Source organism: Hibiscus syriacus, unplaced genomic scaffold (genome assembly GCF_006381635.1).
Source record: "Hibiscus syriacus cultivar Baekdansim isolate YM2019G1 unplaced genomic scaffold, ASM638163v2 tig00003721_pilon, whole genome shotgun sequence".
Taxonomy (NCBI): domain Eukaryota; kingdom Viridiplantae; phylum Streptophyta; class Magnoliopsida; order Malvales; family Malvaceae; genus Hibiscus; species Hibiscus syriacus.
This window is the reverse complement of record NW_024061981.1, coordinates 1,985,464-2,000,009: the sequence shown is the minus strand read 5'-3', so window position 1 is coordinate 2,000,009 and position 14,546 is coordinate 1,985,464. Positions and strand designations below refer to the sequence as shown.

Sequence of the window (14,546 nt, the reverse complement as noted above, 5' to 3'; positions counted from 1 at the left end):
ATAATATATTTAAAATTTAAAATTTAATTTCGGTTAATTAATCGAATTCGAATCGAATTAATCATTAACCGAATTCTAAAAATTTTCTTTACCGTTAATCGACCGAACTAATTCGATAATCGAACCGAATTATCCGAACTAATTCAATTCGATCTATTAACCGAATTAATTCGGTTATTTAAACACCCCTACCCAATGCCATACGCTTTCTGCATTTACACCTTGTCCCGTTGCTTTCTCTCTCTCACAAGTCACAAATCACACACCACCATTTATACACTCCCAATCATTCCACCTTTCCCCCCAGCAAGTTTCTTTCTCTCTTTTCTTCTTGGCTTTCTTTCTTTCCTTCTTGGCTTTCCTTCTTTCCTTCTTCACCATGGCTATCTTCCTCTCATTTCTTCTCATTCTATTGTTTCCTTCAGCCAATGCGGACTGGCCACCTTCTCCTGGTTACTGGCCCAGCTCTAAGTTCAGGCCTATGAGCTTTAACAAAGGGTTTCGAAATCTTTGGGGTCCTGGTCATCAACGTGTAGACCAAAATGCCTTAACAATCTGGCTAGATAGAACTTCAGGTCCTTTACAATATTTGCTTATATCAATCTGGTTTTTTGTTTCCTTATTCGGTTGCTCTTGGTATTTTGTTTTCAGGGAGTGGGTTCAAGTCAGTTAAGCCTTTTCGTTCTGGTTACTTTGGCGCCTCTATTAAAGTGCAGCCTGGTTATACTGCAGGGGTTATAACAGCTTTCTATGTGAGAAATTGAAGTAACATGTCTAATTTCTAGCTTCAAATTCTTTCTTAATGCACAGTTTTTAATCAGAAATCAAACAAATGGCAGCTATCAAACAATGAAGCTCATCCAGGGTTCCATGATGAAGTGGACATAGATTTCCTTGGAACGACATTTGGGAAGCCTTACACTTTACAAACCAATGTGTATATCAGAGGGAGTGGCGATGGGAAAATCATTGGCAGAGAGATGAAGTTTCATCTTTGGTTTGATCCTACCAAAGACTTTCACCACTATGCCATTCTTTGGAGTCCTAGAGAGATTATGTAAGTTGAAATGTTGGTCAAAACTAGACTTTACCCTTAATTAATATTGACATAAGAATGACTGTCAGCCATATTCTAATGTCCAATAATATGAAAACTATAATAAATTTCTTGGCATTGATGGGGAGGAAAGTGGTAGGTGGGAAGATGTGGACTTTTCAGATTTAATAATTTCGAACATGAATGGTGAACATCATATGATACTATTTGTATTCATTTGCAATGAAGCATACACATTTCGTTTGTCTAAAAATGTATTCTAGTTATTGTTTTATCAGATATTTGTATATCAGATTCTTAGTAGATGATGTTCCCATAAGGAGGTATCCGAAGAAGAGTGCTGCAACATTTCCTTTAAGGCCAATGTGGGTGTATGGTTCAATATGGGATGCCTCATCATGGGCAACCGAAGATGGAAAATACAAAGCGGATTACAGATACCAACCGTTCGTTGCAAAGTACACCAACTTCAGAGCAGGCGGTTGCAGTGCCTATGCTCCGGCTTGGTGCCGGCCTGTCTCGGTCTCGCCTTCCCGGTCCGGTCGGCTAACCAGGCAGCAACGTAGAGCGATGAGATGGGTTCAAAGATACCATATGGTGTACAACTATTGCAGGGACCCCAAAAGGAACCATGCCTTAACCCCCGAGTGTTGGACCAAGTGAATGAACTTTATAACAGTTCAATCAATTTTTCTTTTTTACTTCTCCGTGTGAAAGAATTTTACTATCTGTCCACTTGTTTTCTTGGTATTGAGACGGATCCAACTTTGCCGACAATACTAATGCATGGCTCCAAAAGAGAATAAGTCCAAAAAGTTCTGCATCATTGTTTTGATTGGTCTCCTGAAGTTTGTCAGATTGGAAAAATAATACAAAGGGAGAAAAAAGAATACTGAAAAGAGAAGAGAATAAAAGAAATGGGATAAATTAGATGATGAAGCCAGGGATATTGGGTCATGGGAGTTTTGAGTGTGTTGTTTCAGTAATCATTTCTTAATAAAAGCAGAAGTTTATCTATATATTTTTGTTTATATTCCTTTTAATATCAAAAGCATTTGATTGAACTTCAGTGTTTGATATGCATGAGTGCCATGACAGTTGTGGCACTTCATCTTGATACTTCATATCAAATATGGACGATCATCATTCATAAGAGCGCAAATCCCAAGAATCAGTCAACGATTCATACGGTATCCAAGAACATCATGAAAGCAAAACATTTCCCAGGAAAAAAATACGAGTAGTAACAATGCAGGAGCACATGATAAAAGGGTAAAGAGTCCCCAAGTCAAATCTCATCTGGACCTTTTGTTGTTTAACCTGACTGTTTCTTTTCTCCACTGCAACTCCCAGAAGCACCTGTGTCATAGTTTGCCTTGTTATTGCAGCAGCTTCAATACCAATAAGGATCATGGTTATGGATAATTGTTTGTTCCCTGTGAAAAGGTTGCAGTCTAGGACAAAATACAGAAATTGTCAATATTAAATTTCCCAATTCTAAATCTTTTAAAGGATACATGAATACATGTACAGGCCTTGTCATTTGTCAAGGCTGCTGAAAGCACAGTTTAATTTTCATTTTTGTGCTGAGGAAGTTTTACCAGTAGGTCATAGGCAATAGTAACTTTGGTGCCAAAAGGCAACAAAATGTCTAACCTCATATATAGAGCTACTAAGCTCATCTGCAAACCCATGTTTACAAGTTTTATAAGAGCATTCTCTGCACAAACATCATGTAGTGAAAATGACTGCAACTTCAAGAAAACTTCAATTGGTACTTCCTACATAAGCTAATGCCACACACATTTAAGTGAGTTTACAAAAGGTAAAAGTATGCAAAAAAGATAGAGAGTAATGCCTGTAATATAAATGGTCCTTGCCCGATGATCTCTGAGCCTAGGTTTTGGCCTAATCAGACATTGTACCAGAACTAATAAAAATCGAAAAGGCACCAATCCTTGTATTTCATGCATACAAGTTTCTATTGAAGATGATTTAGTGATCTCATTTGTCAAGGATCAGAAGATAAGATTAAATCATCTCATTTGTCAAGGATTAGAAGATAAGATCATTATCCCTATGAGAATATCTCTCTTTCTCAAAAGAATGGCAAAGAAAGGATTACCAAGAGATGGTACTTAATAGCCTCCCATATTGAAGGTGGATGTCCCAATGTCCTCTGCACATCTAATAAGTGTTCAAAATAATTTGTTTTCGGCAAAGTCAAAAAGTTCAACATAACAAAATACTTTTATTGTTTTAAGAGACAGGTCAACCTGAAAAAAAATATTTTATAAACATTTATATGTTTTTGTTTCTTTAATAAAAATACAGTATAAAGTTTTCATATATCTAAGATTTAGATTCGAGTTTGAGCTTTAATCGAACTAGAACTGAGAATATTTTGAGTTCAAGTTCTTTCGCTTTTGTGTCAAGCTTCAATTGTTGATTTTGAGTAGGGCTTGCAAATTTTAAGTTTGTTATGCTTTCGAGTCGAGTTCAGCTTTGAACTTTTCAAGTCGAGTCAAACTCACCAATTATGGAGGTCAACTTGTCTTATTTACATCCCTAATAACACAAATTACTATCTTATTAAAGGGTTAAATTTATAAAATTATTTAGAATTAAATTAAAGACCAAATTGATAGAACTTTTAAATATTGAGGATTAAATTTATTAAATTATTTTGAATTAAGATTAAATTGATAGAATAAAAAAGTTTTGAAAACTAAAATTTTTATTATACTAGGCCGCGTCACATTCTTAATTAATTTTTTACCCTTTAGTGATTAAAATAGTGATCAAATTTATAAAATTTAGTTCAGTGTCAAAAATAAATAAATACTAAAGTGAAAAATGATATAATTCATGAGTTAAATTGTAAACCAAAACTCAAAAATAAAATCACAAATTACCTATTTGTTAACTGAACTTTCATATAATTCTTATTTTATTCACCCTACTTTCAAAATTTTCAATTTTACTTACTGAACTTTATACATTAAACTTTTTCGTCACTCTACTGTTATATCACTAACAGCTTATTGACATGTCTTATTTTAATATTAAAACTCAACCACATAAGATGTCACATAAAATTTCTATTTAATAATATAAAAATTAATCAGGCAAAAAAACCCTAACCCTCAAATTTACACCCAAAATCATATACCAAACCATAAATTAATTATGTTGTATCAAAATCCACAAGATACTTCATTGGAGTTCTTATAAACCTGTTCCAAAAACCAAACAATCACAATAAATCATTTTTGTTCTCTCTCTAAAATTCAAAAATGAAAATACCAAAAAATAAAGAGGATGAAGAAGAAGAATAAAGAGGGAAAAGAGAAAAAATAAAAAGGATGAAAATATCAAATAATCGTTTTTTTTTTATTTTCCTTTCATGCTTTCACAACTTCCATATGAGAGAAAATAGAAATGGGAAAATGGAAACGAGAAGATGAAAAAGAAGAATAAAGAGAGCTAAGGGGGAAATGAAGAAAAAATATAATTTTTTTATTTAGTCCAAAAAGACGCCGTTTGGGTCAAAATTTAAATGTTTTAGAGATTCAAAACTATTTCGTTTTAGTATAAGTTTCCATGTCATAACGCATTTAATTATTTAACTGTGTAATGACAAAAAAAGTTCATTGTATAAAGTTTAGTAAATAAATTGAAAGGTTTGAAAGTACGGTGAATAAAATAAAAATTACATTAAAGTTCAATTGTGAAATAGTTAATTTACTAATAAATTAATGAAGTAAATAAATGAAGTCTTCCAAATAAGGGTGTAAAAAGTTGACTCGACCTGTAAAACTGACTGAAACCGACTCGAGTTAAAACTGTTTTTGACCTGCGCTGTGACGATCCGAAACCGACTTGAGTCGGAATTGGTGTTGACCTGAACCTGAGTTGGACCTGGAAATTATAGACTTGAACCCGACCTGCATCCGACCTGAGAACGACCTGAACCTGAATTGAACCGAAAATATGATACCCGAACTGCATCCGACTGATATGAACCTGAACCTGAGATTGACCTGGTAAATAACTGGTATTACCCGACCTGTTTTCAACCTGACCTGTTATGAACCTGACCTGTAATTGACTCAACCTGTAAATGATCCAACATGTTGTTAAGTGATATAATATTATCCTGACTTATAAGTGAAGTTTTATAATATAATTATATTATTTTAAATTTATAATAAATTAATGATAATTAAATTAATATGGTTACTTTTTAAAATTTTATCATAAATTATTATGATAATTAAATTAATATGATTACTTTTTAAAATTTAGTTTTATATTAATTATAATTTATATATTATAAATTTGATTTTTATGTTAATTTCAATTTATAAATTTCTTTATATTTCTTATATTATAAATTTTATTTATAATCAATAAATTAAATTTAAATATTATCTTATTGAATTTTATTTTATTAAATTATATTACCTGAGTTAAAATATTCATAAATCTAATTTACTTTTAATGTGAAAATTGATTAATAATTTAAGTAAACTTAACTTGAAATTTTAAAATCAAAATATATTAATTGAAATGATAGACTTATTAAAGATTAAAAACTTGAATAACATTACAAATACTAAAAAAATATTTATAAATGAAGGTAATTTTATTACACTTGAAAACACTAAAATTACAATAAAATCAACTAAACAAAATAAATTTATGTTGAAATAAATGCTCTCAGATCTTATAACTAATGTTTACAAGGCTAAAAAGCCTAACTATATTACCATAAATATCATCATCAAGCTTTTATACCTAAATGCTGCCAACATGCTTAATTATGGGAAACTTTCTAGCTTTAAAAGCCAAAATGCCACCAACATAATTCAACATGAGTAACTATTTAGATAAGAATTTATAAGGTTCTAAAATTGATTTAAATCAGACCAACAACAATAATTTACAAAGGCATCAGTGAGTAATAGACAACAGCAACAGAAAGCATCAATGTACCAATTCAGCAAGCATCGTTGCATCGATTCAACAAGCATCCTGCATTAAGAAAGCATACAATCAGTGGTACAACCAAAGGGAATTCGATGGCCAACAATGTCAAACATTTCCGACTTTACCAAATCCTTACTGTAGCAACATATAAATGATTACGGCCTGGTGTAGCAACAGGACCAGAAAAGTTACTTTCAACATATAAATGATTAAATAATTTGCATATTTCAACATAAGAGGATATCAAACTAATTGCTTGAACTTCTCATATACGTATATATTTATGCATGGCGAGTTTCAATTTTAACCATCCATGTCATTTCAATTAAGAGACACTTAAATCAAATGACAACACTTGTAGGCTACAATAGAACAGCATATCCAAATTCACAGTTTTGTGACCCCCCCCCCACAAAAAAAAATTATGTCTGAGATTAAATAAACCATATCTACCTGATTTCTACGGTTAAATGTCGACTGATTAATAGCAGCAAATGTGGATATAGCACCAGATTTAGCATGGGCATCAACCTCAGCAAAGGCCACCTAAGCACCATGGAAGTCTATTTCAGAACTGCTTGAAGCAATAGGAACAGCAGTAGCAAAGGAAGGGGCAGGTGTAGCAACAGAATCTGAAGTAACATAGGATATCATCAAGCTTATTACTTACAGGAAACAACTCAGAAATTCACATTTTGTGTGGAAATTTTTCAAGTAAAAATATAAGCACGTCAACTTTGTTAATATTAGATGAGCAATAAGGGCACCAGACTCTGATCATGATCATCCCAAGTGATGCCATTGGAACATACAAGCCATATATGTGAATCGAAAATTTATACCTTAAACCGAACCGTGGATGAATTCATCAAAAGTCTCCACTTTTCGATTTGAAGGAGAAGTTGGATTTTTAAGAAATTTTAGAAACAAGCAACAAAAAAATAGATCAGATAAGGCAAGTTAATTAGTTAAGAATGCATCCACTGAGGGGTACCTTCCATCCTGGGAATAGTCACCAGCTCTACCACTGCTATCCCTGCAGAGAAGATGTTCATGTAATCACATTGTTCATGACAAGCATACCGTGAAGGTAAGAGTAACATACTTAATATTCAATAAGGAGGATCATAAAAACTACTAATGTGTTAACGCAAGATGTTGGGGACCTGTAGAATCATGTATTCATGTTATTCGAGATTGCTTTTCCGGGGCACAAGTCTAGGTAGCGTTAAATTTTAATTGACCTGGAGATTTTTCCTTGTCATTCATGCTAGATTGGTTACATTGGATGTTTACAAGTAATGCAATCAGTAAGCCTGCTATGATTCTAATTACTATTTGGGTATCCTAAATGTTCAAGTGGTTACCTTAGTTCGTTCGCAATGTCGGGATTTCTTAGATATGCATAAGAATTTGAATGGTGGCTCTCCCCATTCTCCTGTCCATTGGCAAGCACCTCGAGCCCCAATTATTAAGGTAAATTCCGATTTTGTTATCTACAAACATGAAAGGTCACTTGGTCATGAGTTGTAGCTAGAGACAATAGAGGTCAGATCCTGGGTGCATGTCGGATAAGGGTTTTAAGGGTTACCTCAGTCTTTATGGCAGAAGTTTCTGCTGCCGTCCATTTCGCAGTTGATATGGGGTTCTGAGAAGTGGAAATATAGGGGACTCAGAAACGGTGATCGAAAAGCTCAACTCATCAGGTACCGGCATATCGGATATCAGTTCCTTGACCTGGGAGGCTCGACAGAGGGCGGGGGCTTTCCAGATTTGTCGGTTTCGATTTATACCTCGAACGGGAAACCAGGTGGCCTATCTTCTAACGACAGCCGATGAATCTAGTGAAGAAGGCCGATATTGGATCGAAGAGGCCCCCGCAGAGTTGAAGAGCAAGTGGCGGTTGATCGACGATGTTTGGGTCCTCCATAGATGCTACTCAGCTGAATATAGTTTGAAGGCTCGATGAAAGCTTTGCTTGCAACCTTGCTTGGTTCAGTTAATGGTGTTATCAGTGGGTGCAAGGTGTCGAAAGGCCATTAATTAGTTTTTCACTTTTCGCTATATCATTTGTTTTATTTTATTTTATTTTAGAGGTTGAGCGGGGAAGAAGAGAGACCAAAAATAAGGAGGGAAAGTTTGGGGGGGAGAGGCGGGAGAAAAAGGAGGGAGAAAATATTTTCAATTTCATTCCTATAAAATTTATATTAATAAACTATTTATAACTAATATTAAACTAATTATATATTATAATTAATATTAATATAATTAATATTAATATAAAATATAGTGTATAAAATATAGTTAATATAATTAACATTAATATAAACTATATAGTACATTAATATAAACTATAGTTTATAAATTATATACTATAGGTTATAAAGTATAAACTATATAGTACACTAATATAGTTTACATATACTATATAGTTTATACTTTATATATACTAATGAACTATATAATATATAGTTTATATATACTAATGAAAATATATATAATGTATAGTTTATATATACCATATAGTTTATATATACTAATGAACTATATAATATATAGTTTATATATATATTATAGTTTATATATACTATAGTCTAAATTATTTTATATAGTATATAAATATCAACTATAGTATATAGTTTATATGGTTTTTATATATAGTTCATATGAAAATTATACTATATAGTATATATAGTTTATATATATAATATATAATATATAAATATAAACTATAGTATGTATATATATATATATAGGTCATATGTAAATTATATAGTATATAAATGTCAACTATAGTATATATATATAGGTCATATGTAAACTATATAGTTTATATATATATATATAATTCATATGTAAACTATAGTTCATATGTAAATATCAACTATAGTTTATATGTAAACTATAGTTAGTATATAAATTATATAGTTTATATGTAACCTATAGTTCATATATAAATATCAACTTTAGTATATATATATATATAGTTCATATGTAAACTATAGTTCATATATATAGTATATAAATATAAACTATAGTTTATATAAATAGTATAAAATATAGTATATAAATATAAATATAAATTATAGTATGTAGTTTATATAAATATAAACCCTAAACCCCAAATTCTAATCCATAATCCTTAAACTATAAACCCTAAACCCTAAACCATATAATATATATATATATATAAACTATATAGTTTATATTAATAAACTATATAATTTATACAATATATATTATTTATAATTATACATAATATATAAATATAAATTGTATAGTTTATATATAATTCATATATAATTTATATATAAACTATGTAGGTTCTATATAGTTCAATAGTTCATATATAAACCATATAGTATTACAGTTTATACATTGTATATATAGTTTATACATAATACATATATATAAACTATATAGTTTATATATATAATACATATACTTTATATATAAACTATATAGTTTATATTACACATATATATATATATATTAGTTGTTTTAATTTTTTTTCTCAACTTTTAAAATGAATGCAATTTAGTCCATTTTACAATATTTTTCATATTTGATCCCTTTTGTGTTGTTTAATTTATTTAAATTGTTATTTGTAATTTCATGTTTATTCAATTTAGTCATCCACATTTTATTTGCATCTGAAATTGACCCATACTTATTACTTATTTCTATTTATTAATTGGCCCATAAATTTTTAAATTAGTATAATTTAGTACATTTTGTATTAATTTCAACCTCAAAATTTAAAATTATTTCGATTTGATCCCTTTTGTGTTGTTTAGTTTATTTAAATTTTTATTTGTAATTTTATATTTGTTCAATTTAGTCCTCCAAATTTTATTTGCATCTGAAATTGACCCATTCTTATTACTTATTTCTATTTTTAAATTGGCCCATAACTTTTTAAATAGGTATAATTTAGTATTTTTTGTATTAATTTCAACATCACAATTTAAAATTATTTCAATTTGATCCCTCATCAATGTGTGTTGCTTAATTAATTTAAATTTTTATTTGTAATTTCATATTTTTTTAATTTAGTCCTTCAAATTTTATTTGCATATGAAATTGATCCATACTTTTTACTTAATGATATTTTTAATTGGCCCATAACTTTTTAAATGGGTATAATTTAGTACTTTTTTGTATTAATTTCAACATCACAATTTAAAATTATTTCGATTTGATCCCTCATCAATGTGTGTTGTTTAATTTATTTAAATTTTTATTTGCAATTTCATATTTGTTCAATTTAATTCTTAAATTTGTATTTTTCATAAAATTGAACCATGATTATTTATATTCTTAGTAATTTACTCTAAATCATATACAATTATAAATTGCAATTCAACGTTCGTGAAAGACGAAGATAATTAATCCAAAAATAAAAATTAACCCGGTTTGTACTCAATCCGCATCTGATAGAGATCCGACCTGAATTTTATCTGCCAATGATGTGACCCGATCTGAACGAGATCCGCCTGAAGTCTATCCGAACCTAAATTAACCTGCTTTTTAACTGCTTCGGACCTGATCTGTTTTGACCTGAACTGACAACGATCCGAACTGAAAATGACCTGACCTGAACCCGATCTAGATCTGATGTCAAATCAACCTGAAAATAACCCGAACTGATTTGACCTGACCTGAACCCGATTACCCGATTTTACAACCCTACTTCCAAACAAAGTCCAACGACCAAATCACATAGTTTCAGAACAAGATCAGATTCTTCACTTCCTAACAAATCTAAAAATCCAATCTTTGGTTCTCTTCCGGACAAGAACGAAGAAATTGTAAGAGAGCCAGCAAAGGTATTGCAAAGCGAATGGCTCAAACCATCTCCTACATAACCGGTTCTCAACTCCTTCCCCTTAAACGGGTTCCGAATATCGCCATTATAGATGTCAGGTCCAGTTCTTTGTTTTTCTCTTTTTGGTTAATTCCCTTTGTTTCTAAGCATATTTGGATTTTCGTTTGATTGTTTGGGAAGATATTTAATCTGGGTTTGTTTGGTGCTGTGGGAATTTGTTAATAAAAGGGATGATGAAAGGAGTTATGATGGTCATATAGCTGGGTCCTTGCACTATGCCAGTGGCAGTTTCAATGATAAGATCTCCAATCTTATTCAAGATGTCAAAGGAAAAGATACTCTTGTTTTTCATTGTGCTTTAAGCCAGGTACTTTCTTCTTCTTCTTCTTCTGGGTTTTTACCATTGATCTGTCTATTTCATTGAATATAGTGTTCTTTGATGTAAGAGGATATTAGAAAATTTCTTTGGTGGATTGAGATTGATAGTTTTGGGAGCCTATATTTGTTATTAAGTTTTAAATTATGGTTTGGTATTTCAAGTATTTCTGGATTAGGATTTGAAAGCTAGCTTTGTTACAAGTATTTAACACACAATGATGTGCTTTGGAATGATTGCAAGTAGGGACCAACGCAGGATTATCAATAGAAAATACAAAGAAAAACTCTAAATTGTATGGGAATTTGAAATTATCAGGGTCGACCACATCCGCCAGCCCCCTTCGGTCGATCCCTGATTGCAAAGGTGGGTTTAATGGCCTATGCTATGCATTTTTTCTGACAAAGAGTATTTGATTATGCCTTTAGTAGGTTGAGAGATTCATATAGGTGTATTGAGATGGATGCTGGCAACGAGTATTTGACTATGCCTGTCCCGATTCAATAGCTTGGACTTCCATCTTGTCCTACAAGTCCATATTTAAGATTGCTAACCATAGTGCTTACCTTCTTCAGGATGATAGTGTCAGGTCTAGATGTATGTTTTAGGCTTGGATTGAGATGGCTGTCATTCCTTCTTCCTGGGAAGTATGTCTTTCTATTGAGCAAAGTCTCATAGTTAGGAAGCTTGTCTGCATTGACCGTAAAACTGATGTATGAATTAAGTTAGAATTTTAAATAGCTATTCAAGGCTCAACCCTCGCTCCCCGCAAAGACTTATTTCCGATTCGGTGCATGCATTGTCATTGTTCCTTTGGAAAAGAATTTTTGCTGTCTGGAGTCTGGACTGCAGTTTTTGCGTATTCCATTTCTACTGTTGGCGGAGACAATTAAGTGACCCATGCGTAAGCTTAATGCTGTTTACTAATACCCTCCATGGTTTTTCTTTTTATTGTTTCAAATTTTGAGACTTTAGAACTGCCGCTTTAGTTTATCCAACAGTTATGTAGCCAGAAGACACAGCTAAACACAATTAACTCAAGCAGCACTCGTAGTTTATAATAAGTCTCGGCATTATTTCATTGACTGCTGTTCTTTTTTCACTCCTGCTCACATACAATTGAAGACAATCTGCAATTGCTTTTTAACTTAGATGCATGCTTTTGATCCCATGACTGAGATTTATCATAATATGGCAGCATAAATATTGCAAGCTTATACAAACTGGTCTTCATGATGGATTCAAGTTATCATATTATTCTCACGTGATAATGGTAGCTTTCTATAAACTTGGATTGGTTCAAACACCGAATATGTTGATGCTTTTGCAGGTTCGTGGCCCAACTTGTGCACTGAGGTTAGCCTATCATCTAGAGGAGTTGAAGGAAGATACCGGAATCAAGAACATTTTGGTTTTGGAGCGCGGTTTCAATGGCTGGGAAGCTTCCGGACGACCCGTTTGTCACTGCACCGACATCCCTTGCAAGGGCGCGAGTGCATAGCCATCAATTAGAATTCATTATGTCTGATAAGGAAGCAAAATTATATACCTACTTGATTGCAGTTAATACTTCCTCTTAATGATTATGTTTAATGGATATATAATATTACTGATTTGGTTTCTACCAAATTTGTTTTCACTTTTAACACTTTGTGTTCAGTGGGTTTATGCCCCTTTCTCTTTTTGTTAACAATTTGCATGATTTACCATTAATAAATTGTCCAAAGATGGGTTACATGTTTTGCCCATTTGGTTGGGGTCGAATAAAAGTTTTATGAATTTTGCATGCTTTATTAGAGTATTCTAATAGGTCATCTAGAAGAATATTAGAATATTCTAGGTTGTTACTAACAGCTTGTGTTAGTTTAAGTTAGTTGAGCCTAGGGATGGCAATGGATCCTGGACCCGACCCGAATTCGTAGATTGAGATCCGTTTTATAGGGTTTGGATCTTAAAATTTTGGACTCGACAGATTCAGACTGGATCTGAATCTTCTGATTAAAGTACGGATCCGGATCTGGACTTGACACTAATATATCGGGTCTGGACTTGTTTACTCGTTTATAGAAAAGCCCACATTTGATTTTAAAATATATATAAATGACATAATACGTTTTAAAATATATATAAATATTTTATAGAGGGAGACACGTGAGTTCTTATAGGATTGATTTTTATACCCACTTTCTTTCTGAATTGCAATTACTTTGAGAGATTGTTATATACTCATCGGATAGTCGGAAGATTTCTGCAATTTTAAGGTATTCAACTTTGATTCTTGGCACCAAACAAAATTATTTTTTCTTAGATTTATCTATTTGTTTGCCACTATTATAAGTTTTTGTTATATACCCACCTTTTCGCCACTATGATAGGTTATTGTTATTGTAAGTTTTGTAAGTTTTTTGACATCACATCCATCATTATTGGTTTGCTGAACTTTGCACTTATTAATTGTTATATTATTTCCCTTCCTTTGCTTTAATTTATATTTCACATTATTTTCTAATGTAATTTTTTTTTATTTATGACAAAGACACTTTTGAGTGAATACAAACTTTTTCCGCTATTAATGAAGATTGTGATGATGATGCGGAAGTGATAGATATCATTGACATAGTATATAAGAAAGTTATTATATTACATAATCTTAATATTAATATTTAAATTTCACAAATATTATTTTCATTAAACAATTTTTTTTCTTTGGTTGGTTGTTTGTTTTAGCATGTTGATGATTTAAGTAGTGATGAAGACTAGCACTCTAAGGAGGTAGAAGTATGGTATTCAACTTGTGGCAATAGAATGTTTTATGATCTACATTTTTTAATGTTTGTGTTATTCAAAAGACATTTGTGTAATTGTGTTGGAGTTTTTTTTTAAGATATTAGTTCGCCATTTTTTATTATGTTACTAGTTGTATTGAAATTAATCTTTCCTCCATTAGAGATGTGATGTGAAATTAGTCAATGACAATTTTATTACGTTAAAAAATATGTTGAATGATCATTTTTTTAACAGATCTGTTTTGAACCAGGATTTGGGTCCTAATTTTTTAGACACGAATCAAGGGTGGGTTTGTATCCAGGATGTGGAAGTGGGTACGGATTTAGGTGTAGTTGGATCCGGTCCAAATCCAACCCGTTGACATCCCTAGTTCATTAATTTTATCTGGTGGGCTATATATATTCAGATCCATTGTATTAGGCCTAATACAGTTTTAATTTTTCTCAATTCTCTCCTTCACTCTCATTGTACGGAAACTCTCACTTTCTAGTTAATGAAATCATATG

At 31.5% G+C, this 14,546-nt stretch overlaps 2 protein-coding genes across 2 annotated transcripts; both read left to right on the top strand.

Annotated features, from left to right (window-relative positions):
* Positions 1–216: 216 nt before the first annotated feature.
* On the top strand, positions 217–2,074 carry LOC120181949 (probable xyloglucan endotransglucosylase/hydrolase protein 32). The gene is made up of 4 exons (XM_039186976.1): positions 217–575; positions 652–752; positions 840–1,057; positions 1,351–2,074. Exons 1-4 carry the CDS (start codon positions 380–382, stop codon positions 1,718–1,720), a joined length of 885 nt encoding a protein of 294 aa, XP_039042907.1. The 5' UTR covers positions 217–379; the 3' UTR covers positions 1,721–2,074.
* An 8,685-nt stretch (positions 2,075–10,759) lies between these two features.
* LOC120181938 (dual specificity phosphatase Cdc25-like) lies at positions 10,760–12,999 on the top strand. Its single transcript, XM_039186968.1, has 3 exons — positions 10,760–10,975; positions 11,106–11,244; positions 12,584–12,999. Exons 1-3 carry the CDS (start codon positions 10,893–10,895, stop codon positions 12,752–12,754), a joined length of 393 nt encoding a protein of 130 aa, XP_039042899.1. The 5' UTR covers positions 10,760–10,892; the 3' UTR covers positions 12,755–12,999.
* The last annotated feature ends 1,547 nt before the right edge of the window (positions 13,000–14,546 follow it).

Coding starts and splice junctions, on each gene's coding strand:
- LOC120181949 (XM_039186976.1), top strand. CDS start 380: ATGGCTATCTTCCTCTCATTTCTTCTCATTCTATTGTTTCCTTCAGCC. Junction 576..651: donor CTGGCTAGATAGAACTTCAG/GTCCTTTACAAT, acceptor TTTTGTTTTCAG/GGAGTGGGTTCAAGTCAGTT. Junction 753..839: donor GGGTTATAACAGCTTTCTAT/GTGAGAAATTGA, acceptor AACAAATGGCAG/CTATCAAACAATGAAGCTCA.
- LOC120181938 (XM_039186968.1), top strand. CDS start 10,893: ATGGCTCAAACCATCTCCTACATAACCGGTTCTCAACTCCTTCCCCTT. Junction 10,976..11,105: donor ATCGCCATTATAGATGTCAG/GTCCAGTTCTTT, acceptor TGTTAATAAAAG/GGATGATGAAAGGAGTTATG. Junction 11,245..12,583: donor TTCATTGTGCTTTAAGCCAG/GTACTTTCTTCT, acceptor ATGCTTTTGCAG/GTTCGTGGCCCAACTTGTGC.